Source organism: Gigantopelta aegis, chromosome 6 (assembly GCF_016097555.1).
Source record: "Gigantopelta aegis isolate Gae_Host chromosome 6, Gae_host_genome, whole genome shotgun sequence".
In the NCBI taxonomy this organism is placed as follows: domain Eukaryota; kingdom Metazoa; phylum Mollusca; class Gastropoda; order Neomphalida; family Peltospiridae; genus Gigantopelta; species Gigantopelta aegis.
Window position 1 is genome coordinate 60175094 of NC_054704.1, and position 22009 is coordinate 60197102.

Consider the following 22009-nt stretch of genomic DNA (forward strand, 5'->3'; position numbering starts at 1 on the left):
TAAATAAAATTGTAAATTTATAGTTTTTAGCTTTAATTTCTAAAATTTGTTTGAAAAAATAAAGGCCAGATCTCCAATAAGTGCCAATCTCCAATAAGCGTTGGGTCTGAGACCATTTTGAAATGAATAAGTGACTGGGTGCTTATTAGAAGAAATATTGTACGGTATGTCTTATAAGGATAAATTTAACACCTATTATTTTCAATACAAATGATATGTGTATCAGGCAATAGACTATACAGGTTAACAAAGGACACCATGGCGATGAGACTGCAGATGAACATTGTAGTAGCTACTCAAGGCATCAATGTTGGTAGCCTGCACTACCACATCACATTCAAGTTCTTTCACACAGTAATTGTCCAGCTGCAACTACATGTACTTATGTTAACGTGTTTTCTGTTTAAAGCACATGATGTTGCCAACTACCTGCACTCTCAAAGTAGATAAGCACATTCAGATTGTTAACCATATTTATGCACCTTAACCAAGAAATCTGTTACAACATAGGTATTTAAATGATGTAAGGAGTGGTCATACACTGGAGAAGAATTAAGAAATATCATCTCCTTGGGACACATCTTGCTCTTCCTTGAAAGTATCAATAATGTATCCAGATCTGAAGTTTCTGGCAAGATATTGAAAATCAGAATAGCTCAAATATTGCATAGCACACCACACTCGTTGCCTCCAGTATTAAGTAATAGTTCTCAAAGAATTATTCTTTTTGGCAGTTCCTGGAAGGCAAACCTCTGCATTAGCAAAAATATATTCCTCCACGGGAATAAAGCTGGTCTGACCCACGGCACTAACTAACGACCGCCGGTAGTAGGGGTGCATAGTAGGTGGTTACAAGTGCCACCTCTTAACAATGCCAGAAGTAACTACTGAACACTCCCCGAAGTGGTCAGACTAAGCCCACAGCTAAAAGCTGATGGGGAATGGCAGGTGTGTGGCACAGCTAGCCACAAGAGACAAGCACCTGTCACGGTTGGAGAGACAAGGACTGGGATGTGGAGGTGGACAGCGAATGAAGTTGAAAGATAGGAGGAGTTGCCAGATTGGGAAGAAATGAGATGGCATTCAAAGGAGAGAAAGAAAAGGGGCAGTGGGATAAAAAAAGAAAAAAGAAGAAGAATATATTCTATCTCGCTTAATCGCATGAAGAATACTAAATGCACATTGAAAATTGGATGCAAAATAAATACCACACAGCTGTCCAGGACACTTATTCCAATGTGCTAATGCTATTTCATAAATAAATTGTCATAAGTCATTACAAATTTGTCATGCTTAACTTTCTTTGATATCTTAAGTAGTAACCCAGTGATGTTGTCACCACCTCAGAATCAGTAGGCAATTTGAGGAATATTAGCTCAAATGCTTTGACTGTTGCTTTGGATTCTTTTTTAATAAAAAGTTATAAATACGCTCAATATTCGAGGTAAACATTCCACATCATGATCACTTCTAAGCTTTGTGGGAGCTATCTTCATTAAATGCTATAAACTATACAGGCTATTGGTAGAATGGTAGTAAAAGCTGTGGCAATGGACTACCAGATAGTGAATAGTCTGTTGCTTTACATCAGAGGAGGGTAAGACAAAGTGAGTGGTAAGTGGAATAACCAATTTCAATACCCACATCAATTTTAACATCAGTTGTGTGTAACATGGAATAAGTCCCCCACCCCCACCCTATAATTTTTATGTGGAAACCTAAGTTCTTGATTTTTCATGCATTAAGGTTTGACACCCAATAGACGACTTCGGAGTTTTGAACTGCACATGCGCGACATTCCGGAAACACTGCCGGTCAAAGGTCAATACTTCCTAGGAATGGATTGTTTACATTGAAAGTGTCTTAAATAGATTGTTCTGTAAATAAGACATGTATTTTGGAGTCTGTGGAGGGTTCCTGAGAGTGTGCAGGTGTCTTCCCAGCACATCCCAGACGTGCTCGATGGGATTCAGATCGGGCGACCTTAAAAGCCAATCCATGACATTGATGCCCGCGTTCCTCAGGTAATCCCTTGTCAAGATGGCCGTGTGGGGTCTGGCATTGTCATGATGAAAGATCAGGCCTGGACCATGAGCTGCCAAGGAGGGCACAAGTTCCTGGGCCAGCACCTGGTTGTGGTATGCAGCAGCGTTGAGGTTGCCACGGATGACAAGAAGTCAAGAACGTCCATTTCCACAGAAAGCACCCCAAACCATTACATTTCCACCTCCGAATCTGACAACTTCACTGACACAACACAGAGCATGACATTCAAAACGTTGTCTCCAAACCCTCTGCTTACCATTGGCAAATCACAGTGTGAATCTTGATTCATCGCTAAACACAACCCTATTCCATTGCCCCTGAGTCAATCGCAAGTGGTGTTGTGCCCACAGTTGACAATGACGCTGATGAAATTGGGTCAAAATGGGTCCAACATATGGGCACCGTGCGTGGAGATGAACCGTTTGCAGCCAATTTCAGATCATTTGCACGGACACCCGATGTCTGAAAAGTTCATTACTGGTTGCTGTAGCTGTCATGAAACGGTTGCAGAGGTGACGTAACACAATATGTCGGTCATCTGCCTATGACATCACACATGGTCTACCAGGTTGGAGGCGATCAGTTGTGGTGCCCATTTGTTGTACTCGTGTCCGCAGATCATAAATTGCCCGTCAACTGCAACTCAATGCCCTTGCAACATCAGCTACTGACATCCCCACATGCAACATGCCAACGTTCACGATGCACATTTGTAAGGCGTGGCATCGAAACAAATCAAAACAAATATCATTTTAATGTGTTTTTTCACTGTGTCAGACTACTGTGAGCAAGTAATGAAGAAAACATGTGTGCTATTGTAGTCACATGATCAGTGGCACCTGCAAAACCACTTTTGCCTCAATGCACATGCTATGGATCGGGTAACGTGGGCTGTGATGGGCTTCAAATGGAGTGTAGACATTGTCATTACAATATTTATTCCTAAAAAATACCAGCTTTCAACACTCACTGACTTTATTCAAATTTTAGATTGTGACTCAGTATACATGCAAATCTGCTATAACATGTTTTTATATATTTCAAATTTATAGCTAAAAAACATACCAGGATAATATTACATTTTTAGCATTTGAAAGTACGCAATATTTTTTAATTACTTTTAATTTAAACATGCTCCCTATAGTATGTGTTATGTGTACACTAAGTTTCATCTCAATTTTCAAATACCTATTAATTATTTTTTTTAGTTTGAAAATATTCACTATTCGGTTCATTATGTGAAAAATCTATGTAATTGTCTATACACCTTCAGTTGCTATAGGATAAATTGTTTTTGCAATAAAAATTGACTTACAGACTAATCAATCCTTCATTTAGAATATATAAGCTATTTAAAAATCCAAAAATAAAAAGTATAGCAGAAGGTTTCACCTTGAACATGATTTTGAGCACATTTTAGGTTTGGCTCCCATGACTACTATATAATTATATGTCATAAAGTTTGTTCAAGTTTGGTTTGTTTAACGATACCAATTGGCTATTGGATGTCAAACATTTGGTAATTGTGACACATAGTCATCAGAGGAAACCCACTATATTTGTCCTAATGCAGAAAGGGATCTTTTATATACACTTTCCCACAGACAGGAAAGCACATACCACAGCCTTTGTCCAGTTGTGGTGTTATGTGTTATAAAGTTTAGCATTGGGCACATTCATACACTGAAGCCATTTAACGAATTGCACCCTTTGAAAGAATCTATTATGAACATAAAGTAAAACAGATAGACTACTCATTAAAAGTGAAAAAATGTGTCAAAAAATAATATTTAATAACAAATTTAAACAAAAAAAACACCAACAAAAAGTGAATAAAAATGCATTATTTTTCACATTTACCCAGTACCCAGGTTGAAAAACCTTGGAGCCCAAGCTAGAATCAAGTATGTTCTCATTCATCTAAACTCAGGTGAGAAGATTGTACATAAATAAATATAGTGGGTACTCTATTTAAAGAAAAGTTAAAAGTTTGTTTTGTTTAATGACACAGCTAAAGCACCTTGAATTATTAATCACACGGTAGGCTAATGGATGTCAAACATTTGGCAATTTTTACATATTGTCTTAGAGAGGAAATACAACACATTTTTCCATTATTAGCAAGGGATCTTCTATAGGTACCGTGTTTTTGCCAGAAAGAAATTTGTGGGTATGGCGTTATGGAATTGAATATTTACAATGTGTGTGCTGAATGCAACCACAGTTGACACGGGGTATGGAGGGCCTCCCTTAGAACGAAAATGAAGTTTAGTTTAGAGTTAGGGTTAAAAAAATCATAATTGTGTCAAAAGATTAACTTAAACAAATAAAATCTGCAAACAATTTGGGTATGGTGCCATACCCATCTTACCCTCTGGCCAAAACCCTGTCACAATCCCAAAGACAGGATAGAACATACCACAGCCTATGATATACCACTCGTGGTGCACTGACTGGAACAAGACTATTTAAAGATAATCCATGTTGGACACACAAAACATTTGCTTGTTAACACTATACAGATTTTCTTTTCACCAATAAGCCAGTTTAGACAGATTTCTGAATGAATATCAAGTGGAACCTGTATTAAGGATTACTTGACATTAGAATGATCCATCAAATGCTTACTTGTGTCCTATTTCATGAGCTATTGTAAATGCTGAGGCAAGGCCGATGTCCTCATTGATGCTGCAGCTGCGATCATCCTCACACATGCCAGCCACCGGTGCCAGACCTACATGTAAAACATCAGCACACAGTTTTATACAGTCATAATTTATGCTTTTACACAGTAGCTTGCTATACATGTACCACCATATTTGCAATAAAATAAAAGTATTTACAAGTTAGAACCTAGCCCTAAACAAACTATTATAATGTATATCTTCAATATTGCTTTTATGAGTCAATATTTTGTTTCTGTTACATATATACTCACATGACTTCCATTCACACCAAAAATGAACACCTAAAACACCTACCGGTAGACCTAAAGGATGAGCCACATGTTAAATCACTAGTTGGGTGTTAGTACCCAACAATGTCCATTGATTGTATTGATCCCAGAGATCCTAAGGATTACAACGTTTCCAGGTTCCTGAGGTTCCAGTTAAGAGCAGTGTTTTTTATAGCTTAACTGAGTAGTTCCCTCGAAATCCCTCCTGATTGGTAGAAAAAGCAGCATATATCCATTTTCTCCTGCACTTCATTAAAATATACATTTATGTTGTAGATTTCATCATTGGTATATTATAACCAACTCCTGCGTAAACATGTGCATTGAGACTCCAGGCTCCATGCGTATGTCAGTGCATGTTTTATCTGCTAACATATTCTGGAAGAACCAATAAATCTGCAAGCATCCTCCAAAGAATAGGATTCTAACATCACAATCAGCAGTTACTAGGGTGATCAGGCCTATCAATCCACACTGGAAAATAACATCTTGGGAATTATTAACTCTGTCCGCTACATAGCACTCACTTTTTTTTTTTAAATTCCCATGTTCACAGCTTATCCCCTTTCTTTTATCGCAGTCCATCCATCATCATTCTAGTACTTAAGAACATCAGATGCATTAGAGTCTATTTCATATCCTATGGTCAACTTACTGTTAAAACTGGACCTTCCCTCAATGCAACATCACAGGAAACACAAAACATTTTCACTACAGTAACTTCCATTTTATAAAACTACTACAACATGCAATTCCTTCCATTCTGAGCTCATTTCCAAATAAAGCTAATACAACTAATCAGTATGTATTTTGTTCACCCATCTACTATAATTATAAACTTAATTTTCCATCAGAAATACATGTATATCATGAAAACATTTACGTATGCTGAATGTCTTTACTCCGGCATGACTGTCATGTAAAGGTGGTTCAAGATAATTGTTTCTTGTGCCCTAACATACAAGTAAGAATATGTTCGATGGTAATTTGCCTAAAATCATCAGCCAAGTTAGCGACTGATTCATTGGGTTGCCTCTGTCTTACTTCTAAACATGCTATCCATTGGTTCTGCTGGCATTAATTCCCAAACCTATGGTTGAATTCCTTTATCAATGTATGATATGACCTTTTGTCCTGGTTTGACAAATCCATGTAAAAGGTTCGGGCAGTACCCTTTCAACTAGCTGACAAGACTAGAAGCTTTTGTGTATCTGTCTATTCTCCTAGTTATCTCCAAAATATTCTTCCCAATTACTCTCTCAATCGAAAAATTCTGGCCTAATAATAAACTGATTCCTTTCCCTCAAACTATGAGAAGTCCTATAATGGGGTGTCCTCATTTCCATGAAGAGGTTGGTCCTCCAGTAATTGATCTCCGCGGGACTCCTCAAACTCCCCGTGTTCCTCTGGTTCTCCCAGTCCTGTTATGTGATTTGAAAGTGACTTCCAAATATGGAGAGACAGTAACTGTCAGCTTCATCCTTTTGCAGTGTCTCTTAGTCATCTCGGTTCGATCCAAGAATATCTATTTAGCTTTAGATAACCCACTTCTGTGACACCAGTTGTATTAGCCCTCGGGTGACGCTACAGTTTATGTATCGTTGTACTCAAACTTAATAACAACTCCTGAGTAAAGTCAAAACGTTTATTTTGTTAAAACAAGTTCAACAATACATAGAATTCATCAAGGTCACATCCAAGGTAAAATAATATGTTTTGAGAACTAATAAGACTACAGCAAATAATGACTTAAAATGGAATAATAAAAATACCACTGTAAAACTTGTAACTGATGTCTTGAATATTTATAAGTTACTAAGTATACTCCTTGCTCACGATATCGCGGCATTTACATTTTTGCGGTTTAGCAAGTGCAACGTCCCCTGGTGGCACGTTTATTATTAGAAATGTGATGTTAGACAACACATTGTTTTGCCCGTTAACAAATTTGAAGAAATGTCAAAATTTTGGGCAAGTATTCATAGTTTAACTGTTGGGTCATAAAATAACAGAGAGTGTGATTTTACTGACACCCCCATGCTTATGAATAGCCCCACTACTTACCATACACGCATACAATTCTGCTCCGACAGCTATCCGACTGTCGTCTGGTTGTTGACAATCAAAATGAGGCTATATACGGTCAAAGTGTTACTATATTTAGAACACACGACCTCTAGAAAAGTATGGAAACATTTAAGGGCCATGCCTATATTTATTGAAAATTTAAACAAAACACATAACTTTTAATATGTTCTATTCTTGGCTTTACTCGATAAATATTGATTATATAACTGTTGAATCTTACTAATATGGCTTGGTAGTATTTTTAAATGCCCACACTGTCTTGCAGAAGAATAATTATTATTATTACCGACTTTTCCATTGGAAAATGTAAATATTTTACTACTATTGAAAAACGAAATGTTTTAAGTTGACTTTTCTTCGTTATTGTGTTGAAGTTTGTTAACTAGACATTACTACAAATGTGTGTACAAAAAGAGCCATTTTTAACCCATGCGGTTCACCGTATTGTAACGTTTGCGATTTACCGCGATATCGTGGTAACCTCCCTTGAACGGAAGCCAGTGCTGTGGTGTACTTCCATCAATTGTTTTAATGTTAGAACTGTATTTATTTGTAAATACAATGGCATGGACATGATGCAGATATAGAAAAAATTGCAACCCAAGTATATTTACCTTCATATGTTTAAGTACATTTCTTTATTTCTTCCAAATAGTTAATACCGCGATATCGTGGTACCCCAGTATAATAATTTTTACTGACTGCAATTTTGTGTAATTTCACTTTAAAATATTTCTCAATATAAATAATTGTATTTCTTAATATAAATGAACAGTAGTTTATTTATTTAATACTTTTCATTTGTTAAATTGCCAAAAACAATTTAGAATGGCACTAGGCACTGGAGCAGGACAAGGGGAATTCACTGACAGGGCTATCTTCCCTTTTCACATGTAAAGTGTGACTGTCAGTTTGAGAGTCCTCTCCATGTCATGTCAGAACAAGCTGTTGTAGCGCACGCCTGTCATGGGTGCAGGCCTGTCCAGGACAGGGTGCCCGCCATCAAACTTGGCTTTCTTTATACCCTAGCCAGTGGGACAAACCAAAGGGATTAACCTATCAGAAGGATCCCTGTATAGGACAGCTGTCATGGATTCTGTAGCTAAAATGGTGTGGCACAAGGGGGCAAGAACAGAATAGGAACCAGGGTTTCTACCAGAGGGTAAAACAGGCATGGCGCCATACACATATTTTTATTTTTTAAGTTACATTTTGAAAAAATTAATGACTTATCATTAATGTAGGATTTTCTTAACTCTAACCCTAAACTTAACCCATTTTCTTTCTGGGGGAGGCCCCCAATATCCCTAGTTGACTGTGGTTGCATTCAATTCCATAGCGCCATACTCAACATTTCTTTCTGACAGAAACACTGGGAAGGTCTGCTGAAGATATTAACAGCATTTGAAAGGGGTAGGAAACTTGAAAACAATTTTTATTTTATGTAATACATAATACCCCTTTTTGTATTGCATAAATTCAAATGGCTACGTACAACGGCATTAATCGGACTGTCCCCCAACACAGTGTTGAACACAGGGTCATGCTTACTTGGATTTAAAACTGGAAAAATTATAGTGGGACCCTGCGTATTTCAAGTGGGACAAATGAATAATTAGCAATTTAGAGAGGTACACTTTACAGAATTATAATAAGTCTGTACCTAGGTAATGTTGTTAAATTAATATTTAGTAAAATTAGTCAGTAAATTGGTTGAACAACTGGTGTATAGATACTGAAATTATTTTCACACTAATAGTCGTATAACAGCTAAATATTCCTGTAATTAATTCCAATTTATACAGTGGGTTCATAAATTATAGCTTTGCAAACATAATAAATATATGTTTAATAATATAACACTGAAATTTATTGAAATAATGAATCTTTTATTTTTAAAAAGTGTAACATTGAAACCAACTGTTGAGGCCATTTTTGTAAAGTAATGTCATATTGTTTCCCAGTTAAAGTGGCAACTTTAGATTTTGAAATTGATGTTTTGCTGAGAAAACAACCTTTCACCTATCTGGTTTTATGAAAGGAATGTGTGCAAAGCTTTACAATAATTATGATATAGTTGAATGTCTGTTTTAAAATATACAATTAATTAATGGACAGTAAAGGAGCGGCCATTACAATATTATGTATGACAGCCAAGGCATGCCCTGAACTGGAGTAAACTGACAGAAATATTTAAGTTTTATGAGAACCAAAATAGTTGGATGCAATACTTTCCAACATTCTACTCATACATGCATTCTTCAGATTTCTAAGGGACAGACTATACTAATTTATCCTGTACACATGCATACAAAATATTTTAAAACATTGTAATTACACTAATGAAGAAAACATGATCACAAAGACATCCCAGTGCAAACTGCTACGCTTACCAAGTGTCCCACATGGTTTGTTCTTGTATGTACAAATGTCATACCTGCAAATAAGCAAAAATTGTTACTCTGGTGAAACATGTACTCTCACAAAATAGCAATACCCGATAAAACTTTCTTAAAGAAATGCTCGCGCAAGGCTTTTGGACTGGTAGGCATATTGAACGATATATAATGCACATTACTGCTTAATATCAACAAGTACATTGATATATTTAATTTAAAAAATGGTTAAATGTGAGGGCTATTATATATAACGGGTGCAGCCATTTTGTTTGATTCCAGTGAATACGCCTTCTGGCGAGCCGGTGGTTACGTAATACTTAATGCGTCATGTCAGGAATTATAGTCTTAGAACTGAAGAAATAAATGTACCCGATATTTACAGGATGATAAAACAGGCATGCATTGCAATGTTCTGTAATTTTATCCATCCTGGTAAGCCAGCAGTAAGTATATATTATTTTTCAATACAAAATAAACCACCATTGTCAAAGTGTTGAAATAACTGTATCATGTTTTGTCCATGCATTAACCTACATACTTTAAATGAGAAACATAGTGTTTTCTTAGTGAATTGGTCTATTCTTTTTAATTGCCTCCACCTACAATGGTAATGGACATCAACCATCATGCTTTATTACTGTAAATAACTCTGTAAAAACTCTTGATTAAGTAGACTTTTCATCTAAAATCACAGAACTGACCAATTACGTAGTCTCAAAGAAAAGAAAATTATCACTTGGGTATCATGGATGGTCATTTTTGCTCCAATGTAGCCTACCAATAGGTCTAATAGTATGCATTTTTTCTTTGCATTTTTAAAGAGAGAAAAGTACTACTGGTATAACAAAAGTTCTGCAAACTGAAATATATTTAGTTAAATATTTTATTACATTATCAAGTCATTTGTGTTGTTTTACAAGTCAGGTTGATCAAAACGATGCACTTTGTCGTAAATGACTGCGTTTGTTTACACCATGTAAACAGGAGTTGGTAGGAGCTGATGTCACTTCCTCCCAAGCTAGAGTACCGGATGTGACGAAAAAGAAACAAAATGGCTGCCCCTAGTTAGCAGGAATAATCAATTTTTTTTTATTAATTCTAAAATTACACATTTGTGGTTTGGGTATGCATCTTTCCAACACATAAGGCTCATAATTTTGTCCTGCTTTCAATTTGTACAATATGAAAATGAAAATACTGTGAACATCGATATTCTGTAGTGTCCTTGATTTAGGATCTTTAGACCTTTTAATTAATGAGAACTATCTTCCATCAATAATTTCAGAAATAATTCCACATGGCCACAATAATCTCATCTGTGACTATAATAGCAAGAATATATCAGTTATTTACATACCATATCATATAAACTTATAAATTAAATGTAATAAGATCCAACTGAGGTAAGGCAGGTTATAATATTACCTACATGTAGATGTATATACTACTAGTACATATATATATATATAATGTTTAGATACTGAAATTATTATACACACCTAGTGATAAGGACAGCATTGTCATGATGAGCAATGCCATCTCCTGGCTTATATGTCAAGTTTACATTGATGTCTCGTTGCCACTTGCAAAAACTATCTAGTGACCGGTCGGCATGGTGATTGATTTGAAGGTCTTTCTAGATACAGATACAATCAGTTTAACATAATATTATGTGATAAAATAATCAGTAATATACTACAGTATTCAAAAACACATGCCCTAAGTTTTTGTTGTAAAATGTATATCAAAATATTCAAGCCCCAGATAAGTGTCAAGATTTTCATAAAATGCAACAATCTTTACTTGTCTTAATATCAAAGCTGAATACATCTGTGCAAAACATGTATTGAATATGTTTACAATGAGAAAGATCTGTGCTGGTTCTTGAGCTTTAAGATTAAACCATACAAATTGTGAAGACCAGATACTGTATATACATTATATTATATACTCGCACTTATACATTTAGATTTTTGTTCTTCTAATTTTCATTATTATTCATAAGCATGCAACAGATGGTCCAAAAGTGCTCTAAAATTACTGAAGTGGCAACTATTGTTACTACCAGCTAATTTTGGGTTTTTATGAAAGTATGTATCTGACTAGCTCTGGGGTAAAAATTATGTCCATGGCATTTTCCATGGCAGTTTTATCGTTAACATGTTTGCAACTCTGGATTGTAAGTAAATCTGAATGATGAGTTTGCTATTTGTTTTGTTCAAAGCCAATATGGTGTAAGATTCATTTATACCAGTGGCAGTATTCATTGACTGAAAGTGACGTAGCAGTTATCATGCGAATGTCACGTGCATGATCAAGAACAATGGGGTTGTAAGGGGATGACACTTTACGTATACAGCGTATAGTCAGTCCACAGTGATGTCCAAGTCCAATTTTGATTTTTTAATTATAGTATCCTCACAGTATGGGTTTTGGCGCTGATAAGCAATGATATCATGTAAAAATAACGATGTTTTTCTTGTTATTATTGACAGAGACATAACTTATTGTATATATATATATCATTAAAATATAAATATTAAATTCAATATATAGTGAGATTTTTAGTTTTAGTTTCGTTTACTTGTGTATATTGTAATATTCTAACCTTTTTGATGTATGTGGTATATATTTGAAGCAGAACATCCAGATAATTACTTCTGAATGACCAATATTCAATAAAAATAAATCCATACAATTGGAAATGATGTGTGGTGGTCCATAAATTCCATATTAATAATAAAAAATAACACTATTAAAATACATTTTAACCCTATCATCACATGTAAACCATATAGCCATTGCAAACAGTCACTATTTGTACATCGATAGGGTGGGGTAAATTTGACAGCCATTCGAGTATTTTTGTTTGTTTGTTGATTATTACTATTATTCAAAACAATGTCCACTACACATTTCATGTTGAATAGATATTATTTTAAGATGTAATATGCACTTGAACATCATTTAATCCTGACCCAATATAACTGTATGCAGTGCATGTAAAATAAGGACACCTGGAGACTCATTCGTCATCCATAGAAATAGATTGACGTAGAGTTGATCTAATTGCCTTGTGTTTATTTCACTAGTAGCAGACGACAATGTTTCGTGTAGCAGGTGAGTAAAATTCATTGTGAAAATTTGGAGATAGAGAGATGTTTATGTGTGTTAAAAAAGTGCCTTACGGAAAATAGTACTTTTAGTTACATGCCATTTTTAATTGTTTATTTACTTACCGCAAACTGGCAAATTGTAAACATTACTTTATTCTTATCAATAAAAAATACTTCCGTTAACAAAAACTTCTGCATTTGATGTCATAGCCTTTCTTTGATGACGCACAATTGCTATTTAAAGATAGCGCTCCAAAATACATACCATGTCATAATACATACCAAGACGATACTTACATCGAAGTGTCAGAATATATTTAATGTGATAGACAATTAAAATAATTTGATTTAATTACAGCATAATTTGTATTAGGAAATCTGTCACCAAGACCGAATGCCTTCCTTTCAAACCCAAGTAAATAGGTATAGTTTTTTCTTTTGGGTTAGGCCACTTGGCACCAGAAAAGGGTAGTACATTTTGTCAATATAAATTACAGAATTTTTTTATTAACCCATCGGAACAATCTCTCTTTATATATGTATCTCTACAAATATCTCATCATCAGACTGACCATAACACCATAACAAGTGACTAGTAGGAGTGCATATTAATTTTTTTACTGAAAATACTGCGCCATAGCCACGATTCAACAATGTATAAGCTGTCACCCCCATGCAATCCAGTGCTCTTTGCAATGCATGTGATATGGACAGTCAACAGAGTTCAATGACCTAGTTGGAACTCGTTGCTGGTAATTTACATGCATTTTCTATCATGCCTGATGGTGCCGAGATTTACTGTTTTAATATTTACTTTTAATCTGTTTTCAGTTCACAAAGCATATTTTATTTTTAACAGTAAGTAAAAAATCCATCTTGAAAAAAAATCCAATATAGTCCATGGCAAAAAATATGCCGCGGATAATGACAAATTCTGCAGCAATCTCCATGGCATTGCCGATTGCCGCAGGTAATTGCAGGGGTTGGGGAACATGGTCAAATGACATCATCAATACTAATGTTGAAAATGTTATAATACAGTTTAAATTAAAACAACAATTATTAATTTTTGGGTATTAATAAATGTTTAAACAGTAGAGAGTACTTCCAATATGGCTGTCTCCAGGCCAGTATTGCTGTTTCTTAGCGATGATGAAGTTAAATTTACTCAATTTAATTAAGCTGTGGCAGCTTGTCTGGTTATAGCTAATACAATACCTTGATTACTAATATAAATTAATTTTAAAAACATTGCTTTATTATTTGGATCCTGATATTTAGTGTCTGATTGTATCCTTACAAGAAATATGCCAGTGTCCATTTCGTCAATTGTATTTTTGAAGATATCTAGCTATGTACGTAAATAACAATCTTTCAATTACTCCTACACATGCAAGCATATAATATTAACACACACACACAAACACACACACAAACACACACACACACACACACACACACACACACACACACACACACACACACACACACACACACACACACACACACACACACACACACACACACACACACACACACACAAACACACACACACACACACACACAAACACACACACACACACACACACAAACACACACACACACACACACACACAAGCATGCACATGCACATAACTGGGGCGGATCCAGCTTTTCTGATGAGGGGGGTCCAAGACAAAAAGGGCACCATAACATTATGAAAACGCACTATTGAAAAAGTACACACGGTTCACATGGACCATAATATAATAGTGCTACAAACAGGGACGCTGGCAGATGTATTCTACAGTGTTCTATACATTGACAGAATAAATAAATTTGTAAAAAACCTAAAAATCCGAAATAAAAAGGGCACTTCTCGGGGGGGGTCCGGACACCTTGGTCCCCCCACCCCCCTAGATCCGCCCCAGCATACTCAAACGTACAAAACATATGCCCATTTAATGGTTTCTAGTATGCTAGTTTCATCGTGACACAAAAGGTCTGGGTGCTGTAGTAAGGCATCCTCAAGTAATGGAATGGTTTTCATTGTTGTTCCATTTTGGCAGTACAACATATTCCTTGCTACGTCAACATGTTCTAGGTCACTGGTCTTATCATACAAACTTACAGTGAAGCACTAGAGTGTGGATCATTTGCATAAACTTTGGTGTAAGGCAAAGATACAGGTGTTAGGTAAAGGCACTGGTCACATCAGGGTAGCAGTTCCGTTCACCCTGTGCAGTCCTTTTACCTGTTTTTAAAGAAAGCAGAGGATGTATTATATCCTGTTAAGCTATAGAAAAGAAGCCGGGACAGGTATTTCTCTTTACCCAGGATGTCATATATGCATGCCAGTGATGTGATGATTTTTAAAAGTATTTACCTGTGCCACACGCAACCTACATTCTCACATTTGCTTTACCCAAGGTAAACACATGATGGAACTTGCCGATTGAGACAACATATACATTTGTGTTAACAATGCGCGCAAAAGAGTTGGTATACAGCCGTTCATAATAACGTCCTGCACATGAATTAAAAATGTGGTGTCCAATTCCTTGTATGGCATTGAACGAACATTTGCTCGAAGAATAACTGTGACACCAAACGTAATGGTCATTTCCTTCTCTTTGTGCCAATCTATAGTAGCAGTCTTGGTAGTGTGAAATACAAAAAGTTCCTCTTTGTTGATTGGATCATGTAAAATGTCAGTCCACAACCTTGTTTTTACCAGAAACCTGGCTTTTCATGAGTATGTTGGCCACATGGGTTTGTTTTTTGTTTTTAGATAAACATAATTATATGGATGATGGTAAGTTAAATGGTGAAACCACAATACTTCCATTTTGGAATGTGACTATTGACAGGGCCATATGTCCTGTGTTCTCTGTCAGATGAGCTATCTCAGTATCATCCAAGCCCAGGATACATGGATCCTACAGTGTTTGTTGAGTAATCATTCCCCGTGTGGGGTCAAACATTCATGAGAAACCCATAACTGCACTTCTTGCATTGGAATAGGACACATACATCATGAACATACATCAAAGCATCCACAGGAGAAAAGCAAACAAATGGTATTCAAGGAAGCAGATATAGTGGCTAAAGTGAAATTCCTGGCCCTGCCTCTCATCAAACATCTTTCAAGGATGTTACACCACTTTGCTTTTCTCAGAAAAAAGTAGATGGACAGGCTTGTGTGCATGGAACTGCTACCCTGATGTGTCTTTACCAACATGGCGCTCAACCCCTACATCAAAGCAGTGTATGGTTCACATCTCCAGCTACTGAAATGCTTTACAGTTATTCTGTATGATAAATTCAGCGACCTAAAAATTGTCAATGAAGCACTCAAAACAGGTTGCCTACCAAGCTGAAATATGGCTCACCAGTGAACAGAGTTACCAAAATGCACGCACTCTAGAGGGGTGGAGATGGACTTTTGATAAAGACAACCTTTTCACGTGTGTGGCCTCCAAGGCCTGCAGTATGTTAAGTGGGTGTTGTCCCATTATGTCTCGATTGCAATTGTCTAAAAGATAAGATCATAGCATTACCTGATTAATAATGGACAATTCTGGTACAATCTTTACTTGAGATGTTTGGGTGCTTAATAAATGGATTTGCTTAAAATTACATGACCAAGCTTCTATTCATTTGGGTCTGTTAGTAATAATAGTAAAATAGGTGAAGTGTTTAATTGTATAAACTAATATATTAAATAAGATGTCTCTAATTTAGTTTGCATTTGTTTAACATGTCTGGGTCTGATTAATAATGATGTTAAGCAAGGTGTATTCCTGTACTACATTAACTGTTCACTGGTAAGACACATTTCAGCTTGGTAGGCACCCTGTTTTAAGTGCTGTGGTCAGGAATCTTGGTGTAAATGACATTGTTTCTATTATCTTCCCCTTGCTTCATTGACAATATTCAGGTTGCTGAACTTATTAAACTCATATTAATATTAAACTCGGATAACATTGACACTAATCACACAATGACATTCAAACTTTCAAACTATTCTCAAGTATTATTCACTGAAATGTTTATTGAAATATGATATTTTTTAACAGTTTTATAAAATGTTATTGTTATATCTTTCATGTTATTCTGTTAATGAAATGTTGATTGGTCCAAATGGAGGAAACAGATTATTAACAATTCAGTCATTAATTTCTATAATTTATTTTATTGTTTGACCAAATGGTATTTGAACCAAAATGAAAGTGAACTGTTATATGTAGTTTCAAAGTTTGAGGGGATACGGTAACAGCTGTGCTGCACCGGAGTGTATTTGTTACTGTGATAATTATAGTTTCAATAAAAATTCCATGCCTGTGCAGTGTAGTGGCATATGAAATCAGCAAGCCATCTTCAATAATATATACCTCTGCATATTGCAATTATTAATTGTGTTAATCTATGCCGTGACTACAATATATTATCTATTTGCAAGTTAAGTTCTTATGAATTACTTGATTGCATATCAAAAAGGGTAGGCCATGGAGAGTCGGCAGTGGGTTTCCTCTCTAATTATATCTGTGGTCCTTAACCATATTTCTAACGCCATAATGTTTTGTGTGTCATTAAATATTTCTTTCTTTATTTGTAGTTTCTTCTTAAAGACTAAAACACAAGGATAATACAGCGAGAAGCTGATAATGCACAACAGATGTTTGTTTTCCTCAATAATATTTCTCTATATTCTGTTCCGTTTATATAAATCTAGCAAATAATATTAATTTTGTAATTATATAATTGCATTCCTTGCCCCTAAAAATGTTAGGTTAGACCAAAGAAGTGCTGACATATTGGTACTAATAGGTTTTTATGGTGGCCATCTTGAAAATCCAATTTAGCCACCATAATGTAATTAGTGGTTCATATTAAAAGTTGAAAATTATACCATTGGGCAACTTGTGGATGAATGTCTACATCATTTTACTGGGTTGTATGATTGAAAAAATATACTAAATATGATCGCCATTTTGATGACATCATTTGAGCATGTTCCCCCCACAGGAATTCTGGGTAATTTTCACATGTGAGATAGTCAGGAGATATACTATCAAGAAATACCAAAATTAGCTGGTAGTATGGTAGTTGCCACTTGACCCCCAAAATGAGCCCCAGTCTGCACGCCTATCATACTTACCTGTTGCTAGCACAACAAATATGCTATATGACCCTGAGTCATAACCTCCACTACAGAAATGTCTCCACTTGCCGAATGTATATCTATATTTGCACATGGGCAGACCATCATCATCGATTCAAATTCCGTAATGATCGAATCAAAATAAGACCTAGGGGCGGGTGAGAGGTTACTGTTGTTGTGCTAGCACTAGGTAAGTGTGAATAATAATGAAATTTAGAAACAAATTTTTTAATAGTCTTATTCAAGTTACTGTGCTAGCACAACTATGCTATAATGGAACAATTATATCACCGTTACAGCATGTGAATTCAACATTAATGGGATGAGGTAAGAAAACGAGGACTTAATTACCAATTCAACCAACGTGATACGTTTCAAGTAATTGCAGGGTATAGGACAACCAAGACATATGAGGTAAAAAGTCTAAGTGATTGTAACATTATCAATAACAGAAGTGACAAACCGTATTCCACTCCACATGTGAGGCAAAACCATCCCACAAAATGAAAGGAAATGTACTAGACTGCCCCAGAGAGGAACCATCCCCTTTCCCCAAAACGGTGGCTCAACCATCTCCTGACACAGCCTGTACCAGCTGCCTAATGGAATAGAGGTCTCCTTCACCTTGTGGCACTGCGTACTAAGACAACTTGCTGACCTGCAGTCACCGACTGAATACTACGTGTACCATCAGGACCAGCCACCATGTCTCGAAAATAGAAGAGGTCTCAAGCCTATGTCGACCCTTCCACACTCCTGCATTCATCACCTTGATAATGTCCAAGGAATCCAGTTTGATGGTTGCAGCAATCTATCTAAACAAAGCATTCTAAGTGATATCTCTCAGCTGTTTAGTATAGAAATAAACAGCCTTTTCTTCACCATGAAGATGTTTATTATGATGCAGATAAGACTTTTTAGCCCTGACCGGACAAATGAGTCAGTCAGAATTATCCAAAAGCAACATATGAGACAAACATTGAATGATTGCCAGAGGAAACTCTTCTCCTGGCACCTAGTTCTGTGCCACAAAGATGGGATCAGTCCGTAACATAACTGTACTATCAGTATTATAATCGACCAAATCATGCAAGAAAGCATGAATCAAATGTGAAAAATTGGTAAACCTCAATGGCTCATAAAGTGGACATTGTGCACATGAAGAACCAGAAAGACGTCCAGTTTGGGTAAAATGGAAGGCAATGACTTGAGTAAATCATGTAATACAAGATTTGTGAAAAAGTCCTTCCGATCATACTGCCTGAGAATAGTGAAGATGGTAGACCGATGACTTTCGACTGTCTGAACTTTAAGCTTCCTTTTCTGGACCAAGACCAGAAAGTATTCAGCTATATAAATCATTGACAGTTGGTGGTAAGGGATTGAAATCCCTATCACCTGCCCAACAAACCTAAATATACCAGTAGCATTGGTAACCCTCTCAGCAGACCGGTATTTCGAAGAGGACTTGAGTTAGCAACTTGAAGCCTTGCAGGGAAAACTCAACAATCTCTACACATGAAGCCGGAAAACCTCTGGCTTCGGATGCCACACCGGCTGCTGCAGCCGCTGCCTGCACAGATCCAGAAGAGGTGGCAACTGCACTGGCTCCTGCACTAACAGTGACAGAAGCTGAGTAAACCAAGGTTGGGCCACCCAACCCGACACAACGAGCATCATTCGATCTTGGCCAGAACCTTGCTGAGTAAACCTGAGGGAGGGAAGGCATACAGATCCAATCCCATCCAGTTTAGACTCAATGCATCAGACTCCAGTGCCAGAATATCGGGAACAAGTGACACGAACACCGGCAACTGGTGGGTCAGTTTAGTTGCGAACATACCCACAATTGAAGAATTCTGTAAGCTACATCCTTTTGCAACATCAACTCTGGTAGGACAGGTAAATGTTGACTCAAGACATTGACTTAAGAGGGAATGTGTTTGGCCGTTAACATAACTCTCCACTGATCACACAACACCAGGATTGCCAAGCTCTGCGACTCAGTGACTCAGACTTGGTGCATATGACAATAGATGTGGTGTCAGACCTCAACACTATTCGATGATGTCGAATAACACTCCAAAACTGGAGGCAAGTACGACAAATGGCTTTCATCTCCAAAAGGGTGATGTGAAGACTCCACATGGAGGCAGTCCACACCCCTGACAGATGTTGATCCGCAAAATGTGCACCGATGCCCTTGAGAAAAGCATTGGTTAATGGGGTGTAAATGAACGATCTGGGCCAACAATTGTCCACCAGGTACTCTCAGCTCAATTGAATGAACTAAGGCCCCAACGGAATCATCATATCTCAACAGCAGCTATCCCAAACACAGGATAGATGCCACTGGAGAGGTCTCTTGAATCATCTACACCGCACATACAATGTGGCCAGTGACTGGAAATGTCCTAACAACCTGTGCAGTGTGCGCTGCTTCCGAGTAAGACACTGCACCAGCATCATGCATAGTGGAGGCGTCCGTTCGAACACCTCTATAAGGTTGAAGACAACTCTGAGATACATTAAAACCTGAGTCAGCACCAGTTCTGCCTGCTGAGAGGAAGCTGGAACTAGTCAGTCGTCCAAATAGTTGTGCATTCGAATGCTTAACAGTGGAACACAACCTACCACAGCCTTGACTCCATGAGGAATCATAACCAAACCAAACAGCAGCACTCGAAATCTGTAAGCTTTGCTGTCGAATAGGAAGCACAGGAACTTCAAAAATCAGGACATGCATGTGACGGACGCCACTCACTCCTCAACCTGGAGTAAAACCCAGACTGTCTGAACTGTCTCTATCATCAGAAAATGACCACGAAACAATTCAGTGGCTGGAGGTTGAGAATCAGTCTCCAAATCCCATTTTTCGTTTGGTCAAAAAAGAAATGGGAGTAAACACTCGGGAGTCCAAATCTACATGGTGGATGGTACCCTTGCTGAGAACTCAGCAATCATCTTATTCACCAGCAACCCGCCTGTCTAACAACAGCATCAGAGGCTTCTGGGGAGATGAAAAGAGAGGGAGAGTCAATGAAAAGAAGGGATCTTGTACCCTTCTGTGATGACTGACACCCGTCAACGTACTACTGGTAGGCGCCATGCCCTTAGTGGTAACCCGAAACAGTGCCGCTCTCTGCCAAAAATGACTGTTTTGAAGGTGCCTGTGCAATCCCTGCCTGCCAAGTAGGGCCAGAAACCTTGGGAATCTGGAATCCCTAAAGAAGCGCCAGTTTCTTGGAAGATGGCAGTTTAAATGTTGCTGCACCGGAACTGAGTTTGCAAACGTTCCAAGTTGGGACTTCAAAAACTATATGTTCACAATGTCGGCAGCCTGCAACCCAAACAGGAAAAGGTTGCATCGGAGCAAAAGGTTGTTCGGTCACAGCCGCCGCCAACAACTGTTCGTCATCGCAGAAAGGCTTACAACAGGAATGTTTCCAAATGGTTACTGACCTGAAAAATAGGTTGACACCTCTCCCTCATTTCCAGGTCCCCGAACAACACACAGAAGGCACCGGATGACAGTCCATCTTAACTCTAGCTGATACAATCGTTGGATAAGTAAGGAAAGACACGCCTAATGTATGAAGAAAGGGCGATCAACTTTGTACTGCGCAAGAGTTTTCCTATGGCTAAAGCCACAGGGTACCCTTCAACCACTGCTCTTATGATATGACCATGATCAAAGCATCATTCTCCAAAAGTGATTCATGAGTCTCTTGAGCCAGCTATAAACCCAACTCCTGACATGGAGCCTGCACCCCCAATGGCTTATTTCCAAAGAAAATGCCCTGAAAGAGGGGAACTATGACTTTGGCTGCAATAGCCTCGGCACAGACCAGATGAACCTCCTCACCTTGGTAATCGTAAGCCCCATAGCCTACCCTGAAATTCATTGGCATGAACAGGCTTCCACACCTGAGTCACACCTGCATCGCCAAACTGAACTTGTGAGGAAACCATCGCTTTCCTGCACTGGAAAACCAGGTGGAGGTGGAGCCAAAGACGTCACGGCCACACATGAAGGCGGCATCCTCACATCTTCACCAGAGTCTGGGCAGAATCAAGAACAGAAGATTCCAACAGCGATTGCAAGCAATCCAAACCACCAGACTGAAGCACCTCCATTCGGCTTCCATCCTGAAGACGGTAAAAAAGGGAGAACCACAGTAACTGAAGTCACCACCGTCCCCCGGCACCCAATGAGCACCACAGAAGTAACAAATTAAGCATCACCTCCAACCACAGAGAC

At 37.5% G+C, this 22009-nt stretch overlaps 1 protein-coding gene across 1 annotated transcript in view; it reads right to left on the minus strand.

Annotated features, from left to right (window-relative positions):
* LOC121374653 (A disintegrin and metalloproteinase with thrombospondin motifs 6-like) overlaps window positions 1-22009 on the minus strand; it is a 162670-nt gene that overhangs the window by 74138 nt on the left and 66523 nt on the right. Inside the window, exons 8-10 of the mRNA XM_041501762.1 lie at window positions 10989-11125; window positions 9484-9527; window positions 4675-4780 (exon numbers count right to left, since the gene is read on the minus strand). Of these exons, the coding sequence (XP_041357696.1) occupies window positions 4675-4780; window positions 9484-9527; window positions 10989-11125 (287 nt within the window). The remainder of the gene's footprint in view (window positions 1-4674; window positions 4781-9483; window positions 9528-10988; window positions 11126-22009) is intronic.